The 9,823-nt window shown below is 50.6% G+C and overlaps 1 protein-coding gene across 1 annotated transcript; it reads right to left on the reverse strand.

Moving 5' to 3' along the window:
- Positions 1-740: 740 nt before the first annotated feature.
- Positions 741-9,393, reverse strand: LOC310788398 (sperm-associated antigen 17-like; the record flags this gene model as incomplete). Its single annotated transcript, XM_083649956.1, has 3 exons — positions 741-900; positions 2,650-2,770; positions 2,892-9,393. 3 exons carry the CDS (start codon positions 9,391-9,393, stop codon positions 741-743), a joined length of 6,783 nt encoding a protein of 2,260 aa, XP_083506082.1.
- Positions 9,394-9,823: the final 430 nt, after the last annotated feature.

Below are 9,823 nucleotides of genomic sequence, written 5' to 3' on the forward strand. Positions count from 1 at the left end.
TGTCCCTGTTCTGCCATTGTCTGGCTGCCTTTATGACTTCTTCTACTCTCTCAGTTTGTATCTGTATTGCTTTAAATCAACCGTAACAAAGCATTTCTTTCTCTCACTCTTGACCCTCTCTTTGTTTTTAGTCCACAGTATCTTACAGTCCGATTCTTTCTCTCTTTTTTAGCCTTTCTTGTACTCAGTCCCCTCACCAACCCCTCTCTCCCTCTGTCCCTACTCACTCTGTGAACAATGTCCTGCTCCTACTCCGTTTTCTCCCCATGGTGCTAGCACTGGAATGCGTGCTTGTTAAAGGTGATATATATTTGCTATCGGGCACAGGGAGAAGGCCTTCATTACAGCTTGATACAGATAGAGGCGAATAGCAGAGGTCAAAGGTCAAACACCAATTCCCAGAGGCATTATTCAATCGCCTTCACTGTGGGATGACATGTGAGATGCTTACATGCGTCTTAACTCTGCCAGTGGTACATCTTACAACAACATGACAGCAGCAGGCAGTGTGTGCCTGTAAGAAAGTATGTTGGTGTTTATAGAGAGCGAGAGTGAGATGTGGGAGAGATTGTGATCAGCTCGGTGTTTGATGGGAGGATGGGGTTTGGAGATCAGGTATAGACAGGTCGCTGTCTTATCCTTGTATCTGAAGTTTCGTTCCCAGAGGCCCGCTGGCTCTCGAGGCAGATGCATGTATATATACAGTATGAGATTAGTGATTGCAGTTATGACTACAGGGGTTAATGCGATGGATGCCCCCGAGAGGTGAGGGTGTCTTTCCCATCAAAGCCCCTTCCCTCCGAATGTTCTGTGCCCTTGACTGACAGACCGTTCTTATTCTCCCACATCCTCCTATCTCTGCCCTTGATTCCCACGGTAGCAGCAGGGCCGAATCGGCCGCTGGGAAAATTCCAAAACACAGGGCCATTCTAAGGGTCCAGGGTTCTTGTGGTGTGTACAAATCACACAGTGATTCACACAGTTAAAAACAAGCCGTGGAGTCTAATAACGGCATGGCTTCGATGCCATCGACTACTAGGGGCCGATGGCATCACAATTGCTTGAGTGACATCATCATCACGGATGACATCATCACCAATGACGTCATAATTGCTCTGTGTCATCAGTGTGACATCATCCACGACTTGGCCCCTTTCTTTCGTGGGAACATATGAAATCATCGGCGACCTGGCCACTGGGGAGCTTCTAAGTCTCCCAATGTGAAGTTAATACCCAGAATACCTTCCGCCCCGAAGAAGACGAGCAGCTCCCGTTGGGAACAGAGGAATCGCCATGACCACTCTTCAAACATGTCTCATTGCATTTTTATCTTTGTTGTAAGGATGTTGGTTGTCATGGTTATTAGGCAAGTAAAACAACTTGATTAAGTTTAGGGTTAGGAGTTAGTCATGATTAAATAAGAAAAATGTTCACCCGAAGTTGTGGTTTGGGCTTGTGGCTGATCAGTAAGATGTTTGCCTTCCAATCTGAGCATCGGGGTTTGAAGGCCACATACATTTTTAACTAACCCCCCAGATTTCTGGCAAAACGGCATTCTGCCTCATTTGAAAAAACAAGGAGGCAGAAGCGTGTCTCCTCTTGTCCCACTATACTCTTTGGCTGTATTCAGACCCGAATTATAAACCGGAAACCGGAGTGCGTTATAAATATAGTCACGTTATAAACAAGTAACCAATGCTGGTGGTCCGTATGGAAACAGTGTTGCTCGAAATGGTTAAAAGTTATATCAGTTTGGTCATTCAGTGGCGTTTTACTGCCATGTAAAGTAACTAACGGTAGCCGCTAGCATTAGCCACAGTAGCCGACTACCCATAATGCATTACGTTATCCCAGCACCCGAACGGCTCACGCCACATGCATAAAATGAAGCTGATAAAATATACAATTGATTCACATTGAAGTACACCACGCGCAAATACCATCGTGACGTAACGATGTACCAAATCGTCCATTCATTTGAAAAAAAGTGTTTTGGGGGTTAGTTACACTTTAAGTTAGGTTCAAAAGATTGGTTATTAGGGTTAGGCAATTTGGTTAGGGTTAGGGTTTGGTCATGGTTAAATAAGAAAACCCTAACCCTAACCAAGTTGTTCTTGCATAAAGCATAACCATAACCATAACAACATCCTTAAAACAAAAATAAAAATGCAATGAAACATGTTTGAAGAGTTGTCATGGCGATTCCTCTGTTCCCGATGGGAGCTCCGCCTTCCTCCTGGCACAAGGTATTCCATCACATTGGTAGACTTAGAAGCTCCCCTGGCCACGGTCTTTCGGCGGCCTCGACACGTGGGGACATAGAACTGTACTTTGGAGACCTGGCCACTTGGAGCAGTGAGTGGGGAAGGACAGGGAGGGGACAGGGGGCAGAGAAACACTGATGGTCTTTGGAACCCCACCTTGAGCACCTGGGGACTCACTGTATTGTCCGGTGGGTCTGTCGTCCGCATCAACTGTAAGAGAGCTGGACTCAGTTGTCTAGCTAGCACTGCTGTGAAGGAGCCATGTTTCACTATCTCAGTCTCAAAGGCTTCTCCCCTGTTATCTCTCCAGAGTCTGGGTGGTGCTTGGGGTCTTTCCGTTTTTTAGAATAATTGGCATCTTTAGAATCTTTAACATGTTTTTAACAGCTCAACAGCAACATGGTCGATGTGTGTGTAGAAGTGATGCCCATCTTTCCTCACATCCACTTTCATCAGATTGGAACCTTCTACATAGCTGACATTCTCCACAGTGATGTGACCTCCGTCTGAGGGGCAAAGATACTGGAGCACACCTGACACCTTGATCAGTTTACCGTCCATGCTGTAGCCTATAAAACCATTGAAGCTTTTTGCGGGTTAGCCGGCTGGTCCCCGCAGGTACCTGACCTGGTGCATGACTCTGCGTGGGATTGGGATGTTCTTCTATGTGTGCTGGGGTGGTGAAAAAAGGGGGTTGTCTCTCGGGCTGCACCACTCCCCGTCTCACTGGTGGGGTGGACAGGTGACGCACCCTGGAGCCTTTCCTGTTGTGTGTATTGCTATGGTCCTTCAACCAAATGTCATAGAACTTCTCAGGAACGATGGTAGCAGTGACAGGGAGATAGAGGATGTCAGTCTCAGTGAGGATGATAATGTCCTGGGAGATGCAGTTTGGCTCTAGCGTTCCCTCTTGGACTACAGACATGGTAAACACCTGAACATGCAGCTCAACCTGCAAACCTGCTGGCACAGGCCTGGGGTTGTAGATGACTCGGAGGCCTGAGGCAGGAGGAGGCTGCTTCACACTGAACCTGCAGGTGTCAATGCCCACGTTCTTCATCACCACGGTGATGGCGTATGAGGCACCCTCCCTGAGCGTCCCAAAGTCAATGCTGGACATGAGGAGCTGGAAACCCCTGGCTATGGATTTGGGAGCAATCAGAGAACTTGTTCGACACTTTCTCCTCAACGGCTCCTCCACTGACAGGAACTGTTGATTGGGTTCGCTGCAGGTTTTGGATGTGAGGATGGAGGCTGGTAGAGTGACTTTAGACCTCCTGGGGTTTCCAAGCACATCCAGCAGGACTGACTTACACTGGCCAGATGAGCCTCTCAGACTGCTGTCAACTGCAGTCTGAGGCGTGGGGTTGGTGGGTCTCCCTACAGGCATCATCACATCACTTCCTGCTGAATGACTTGCTGCATGAGAGGGCGTTGGGTTCAGGGGTCTCTGGGTGTTCTCTTGTGGGGTGTCTTCTAGGAAGGCCTCTGCATCAGCTGTCTTGGGGATTGGAGGGAGATCCATGGACAGACTCTGCATGTCTGGTGTTTGGTGCTGGAGCAGACTCTGGTATAACAGTGCGTTTTCTTGATGGAAATAAGGAACAACGATCCTCTTCCTCAGAGCCTCTTTATGAGCCTCCTCCTCACACAGCTCCTCTCTGTGTTGTACAATTCTCTTGGTCCACTGTGACTCTTTTACATTACTAAAAGTGTCATCAGCTCCTCTGGGTGTATCTCCTGAAGCATCTGGCTGCTCAACTGGGGCTCCCACCACTTGGCTGTACAGACTGGCTAAGTCCCCTGAAGCCCTCTTGTCAGTGTGATCTGGGTGCTCTGCCTCTGGAGACAGAGCAAGTTTGAGCTGGTCACTAGCATAGACTCTCTCCTCGTCAGTGCGAGGGTCTTTAACCTTCATCTCTTCTGATAGCTGCTGCCTCTGCAAAAAACTCTCCATGTATTCCTTCAGTCGTGTGTCTAGAGTGTTCCTGCACTGTGTGGTGATGGGTCGGTGCTGCCTCAGTTCTCTGAGTTCCAGGGCCTCAGGACAGCTGTGGACAGGCTGACACTTAGCTGGGGAACCAACAGACCTCTCTCTCAGAGTCAGACCCTGTCCAAAGTCACAGCCAAATGGAGGACCTGCTGTCTTCTTCTCTACTCTAGGGAAGTCGTGCCAACTGCGGTTCCTGAGGTTGATGGGGATGATGTTGGGGTTCTGTTTCCTTAGCAACCATTGGGACCACACACTCAGATGGCTGGGCTTTAGGATGGTAATGCCAAACTCACCTTGTGTGTCTGGCAGCGGCTCCTTCAGCAGTGCTATGGTAGGGTCAGAGGAGGCTTGGTAGAGCAGCTCCTCTACAGTCTGAGAGCTCAGGAGTTCAGTACCTGAACCATCCCCATGCGCCAGAAAGATCCTGGGACAGTGTTGTCTATGTTTTACGTGAACCCTGCCCATTTTTTCATCTTCCTCTTCTAGATCCTCCTCTTGTTCCCAGTTACTCCCAGCAGGACTGGAGATCAATAATGATACCAGCCCATCTTCCATCACCTGGAAGTGGTTCCCGTCAGGGTCGGTAACATCACAGGCCACCTTGTCTGTAGGACTCATGATGTAGCTTCCTGGTTGGCTGCTGGGGCTGCTGCTGTCTGGGCTGGGAATCATCGAGGGGTCAGACGAGTACACACACCTCCCATCAGCTTGGATCTGCAGAACGCCCACACTGGAGGGGAACACCTGATAAGCTCCATGGCCGTTTCCCGTGACAACAGTGCCATCTGCAAGGAAAACATGAGCACTGTGTTGCTCTGGATACATCACCACTGTGGCACAGCCCTCCTTCTCCACCAACAGCACCTGCTCTTTGGCACGCGCACTAGCCTTACCGCTCTCACATGCCCTCCCCTTACCATTCTCACCCACAGTCTCTTCGGCAAACGCACTCTGCTCAGCGTTCTTGCACACACTACTGTAAGCACACTCCCTTTCCTTGCTGTTCTCACATGCACTCAGCTTTGTCCACGTATGTCTGGTGCCCACCTCGCCACATGCATTCCCAGCACTGTCCATGTCATACTCCTCTCCATTTACACACACACTCGTGGTGTGTGGACTGGAAAACACACTCTCACACACACTTGAAGGGATGCACACACTCTCAGGCCACCCCCCTCTGTGTAGAAGTGTATGTGGTGCCATGTGTGGTGGTGTGTCCTGGTAGAGGCTGGTGATCCTGGTTCCATCTGCATGTTCTATGGTCAGAGATCCATCCGTGTTCTGGACAGAAACCACCCGGTCCTCCCGGGTCAGCATCACAGCGTGGGTGAAGGGGTCGGTAGCATGGTAGGCGAGCAGAGGGGCAATAGGAATGTGTTCGTGTGTGTTGCCCACAGTGGAGATGCGAGCTCCAGAGGGTGTTGTGGTTAACCAGCATCCAGGGGTGGGGACACACTCTGGCTCAGCATCCTCCTTGTCGCTCTCCCCGATCTTGTCATCCTCCATATCGCTCTCCCCGTTCTTGCCATCCTCGTTGTTCTCCCCGTTCTCGTCATCCTGAGCTTCTTTATGTTCTGGTGGGGGGGTGTTTTCTTCCTCAACCACCCACACTGGACCAGAATCCTGGCTGAAACTGACTGAGCCATCTGCAAACAGCACCTCTGTGGACCCATCTCTCATGTATCGGACCACAGCTCCCTGGCTCGTGACAATGCGGGACAGCTCTCTGGAGAGGGAGGGCTCTTGGAGCTCCGCTGCAGTCCCCCTACCATGCAGTGGGAAGCTCTGTCTCACCAACATACTCTGCTCCTCTGAGGAGACACCATGTGAATCTTCTGCGAGGAATTGCACCAGTAGGCCATTGGGGACAGACAGGTTGAGGCTGTTGAATGTACAGGTTGGCAACACTGGCTGGACTTCACACACATTGGACTTGGACTTTTGAGGCCTGGTTTGGCTGGCTGGGCTCTGGGTCTTGGATGGAGATGATACCCGAACTGGTCCCTTGGAGCAGTTGGTGGGGGAGGACACAGGGAGCGGGACAGGGGGCTGAGAAACACCGATGGTCTGTGGAACCCCTCCCTCCAACACCTGGGGACTCATTGTATATTGTCCGGTGGGTCCATAGCAACTGTAAGAGAGATGGACTCCATTGTCCAGGACTGCTGTGAAGGAGCCATGTTTCACTATCTCAGTCTCCACAGGGTTCCCCCCTGTTGTCTCTCCAGAGTCTGGGCAATGCCTGGGGTCCTTCAGTTCTTTAGAATTGGCATCTTTAGAATCTTTAACATCTTTAGTTTGGTCTTTGGTTTCTTTGTCTGGAGGCTGAGGAGGACTTTTCAACAGCTCAACAACATGGTTGATGTGTGTGTAGAAGTAATGCCCGTCTTTCCTCACACACACTTTCATCAGACTGGAACCTTCAACATAGTTAACATTCTCCACAGTGATGTGACCTCCGTCTGAGGGGCAAAGATACTGGAGTGCACCTGATACCTGGATCAGTTTACCATCCATGTTGTAGCCTATGAAACCATTGAAGGGCTCCTCTGGCAGCTGCAGTTCCTTGGTGTCTTCCATAGGGGGCGTAATGGGCTCTGGGGGGCTCTTGGACAAGCTGCCTGCCATCTTCCCTCTGCTCTTCTTGCTAGTAGATGAGACTTTACCATCTTTCTTGTTGTCCTTCTTGCCAGCAGTTGAGACTTTACCATCTTTCTTCTTGCCCTTAGTGGAGGCCTTAGTGGAGGCCACTGACCCAACCTGACTCTGCTGCTTGCCTCCTCGTGTGTTGTCTTTCTTAGATTTCTTGGACATCTCTTCTTCCTTCAGCCGGTCCTGCTCCAGCTTCCATGCTTTAAGGGAGTCTTTTCTAATAAATGGCTCTGGAGTGTTTGCTCCAGAATTTGGTGCTCTGTGATCTTTTAGTGACTCAGCAGGACTGGGATTTCTGATCTGCTTTGCCTTTCTCTTTGTTTCCTCCTCTCTTGTCCATTCAGAGATGGCATCTGCCACATGCTCCAGGTACTTCCTGAACGGGACGTTAGTGTGGAGGGTCATATTCCAGCACTCCTTGCTCTGGCGCTGAGGACTCATGGGATTGTGGCAAATGATGTAGAGGATCTTTTCATGGCTTCCTCTGAAAGTGTCCAGGCAGCGGTAGGCCTCTGAGGCTGACTGGAGTACCTGTGGGAAGATGTCAGCACTGTGGTGTTCAGTGTAGTGCCAGTCAGACAGAGATCTCACCCTACAACTCTTGATGGCAGATAAGTCCAGCTGACCACACATCCTCCAATTGGTCTGTGCTTTGCAACAAGGGTCTTCAGTGAGAAATGTCTGACCTTTGGTCTGCTTGCTACATGGCTGTTGTTTGACGTAGGACAGTGGATCGTCCGAGGGGATGAGGAGAGGTGTCTGTTGCTGTGCTAGTAGTTCCAGTGTTCCCAGGTCCAGACCGGTCAGCGGAATGCTCTCCAACACACTCTGACGTAACAGATGCACCACCTCAGGCTGTGACACACCATCGTCTGTGCAGTAGTGGAGCAGCTGATGTTTTTTTGCCATCTCGCTGGGGCCACTGTCTCTCTGCAGAACTGCAGACTGGATCAGATCCCACACTGGAGACAGCTTCATCATGGACAACTCCACTTCTGGTGGGTCAAATCCTTGACGCGCAGTTATCTGCCTCAGTCGTAGTGCCCTCTCATTGTGGTGTCTGAAAACCAGGGTACGATCAGCCTTCTGCTGCGCCTCCTCTGCAAACTCCTCCACCAGCCTCTTCTTGTCTTGTTCATTCTGTACCAGAGTCAGGACACTGCTCAGCATGTGGCTCCTTTCCTGTTCTGTGTGGACAAGAGGCAGGAAGCTCTGGAGCATGTATTTCACCTGCTCATGGTCCATCCACAGACCAGCATTGGTGCTGGGCTCCTCAGCCGCTTGGGACAACGAAGAGAGGGACTGCTCTGTGGATATCACCACCTGCTCCAACATACAGTGCAAGATGAGGGGCACAGAGCAGGCCTCAGGGGGAACCAGGTCCAATAGGTTGCCATAGTAACGCATGTCCACATATGTAGAGAGAGGAGGCAGCTCAGGCTCCTGGCTGGAGTCTGGTGGAGTCTGCTCAACCTCCTCTGCAGGTGCCACCTTAACAACAGTGGGTACATTGGTGAGCTTGGTGTTGTCCTGGTAGTGCTGGTGCTGCCTACGCCAGTCCAGACAGTCATAGATGAGACAGGCCACGCGCTCGAAGATATGGCTTCCCAACAACAGCACAGCCTCAGGGTCCTCCCGTTTGTGGGGGGGAAGAGGGGGATCTGGGACGATGTAGCTGAGTCGAGCCACATCGTGGAGCTTGGAGACAGGTGGCGCGCTGTCCAGCACCAGCCCCAGACCTGACCAGAAGAGTTCCAGCCTCTTGGACTTTTCAGTCAGCTTATGTGATTTGACTGGAGATCCTCTGTGTCTGTGCAATTTGATTACATTGGCAACATGAACACCGACAGCCTCAAGCGCACTGAGCAGCTGGGGCTGAAGGAAGCCCAGCAACAGGATGTAGAGCTGTGGACCATCGTCTGGCTCGTCATCTATTAATATATTTGGCGAAATGTCCCCCCTGCGTTTAAGCTTGCTCTTTTTCTCCGTAGGAGATTCCCCAACTGCAGCGGATTTCTTGGCCTTGTCCGAAGCCTTGGCCCCTCCTTTGTCTTTTGCCTTCCCCTCCTCAGCCTGTTCGACTGTCCTCCTGTTCTGATTATTGGCTTTGATCTCTAGCAGCTCGAACTTTAGTATGTTTGCCATTAGGTCACAGGGAATCTCCTCCCCTGCATCCAGCAGCACTTTGGCAGGTTCCATCACCTCATAGAAGGTGGGTAACTCCTTTGGCTTCTTGTTTTTGGGGTTCCCCATATCATGGATCTTAGCCAGGGTGCTGTCCCAGGTCAGCAGGGCGAAGAGTTTGCGTAGCGGTTGCTCTACAGCCAGACCCAGAGCCTTAGTCAGCTCTTCATCCTCTGGACTGCTCCCAACCACCATTGACACACAGGACCTCCAGGAGTCCTCTTCAAACACTGCTGCGGGGAGACCAGTCTCCCAAGTCTTGTTGGCAGGCGCAGCTGGCACCTTGGCTGCTGGCATGGATGATGTGTGGGGATGCAGAGGCATCTATAAGGGGGTCTGGTGATGTCATCAGTGATGTCACTCGAGTAATTGTGATGTGTCTGTGATGTCATCAGTGAGTGATGTCATGAGTGATCTCACGCACGTGATCTCACTGTGTTCACGCATGACTTCTGTGTTCAAGCATGACAGTGATCCATCGTGACATCACTGATGACATCACTCACTGATGACATCATCACCGATGACATCACAATTGCAATGTTGTTACCAAGCCATCTAGTCTTCTTCTTCTTGTGCTGTTTTACGGTTGGCATCCTTTATGTTGCTTACATGCTCACTGTAATTTCATATGTCAGCCACAAAAAGGAGGGAAAAAAAATCACCTTTTGGGAGACAATTGCTTCATGGCGATCACTATTTAGCAGCTAACGTTAATCACTTGTTT

Source organism: Poromitra crassiceps, assembly GCF_964638095.1.
Source record: "Poromitra crassiceps genome assembly, chromosome: 13".
Lineage (NCBI taxonomy): Eukaryota > Metazoa > Chordata > Actinopteri > Beryciformes > Melamphaidae > Poromitra > Poromitra crassiceps.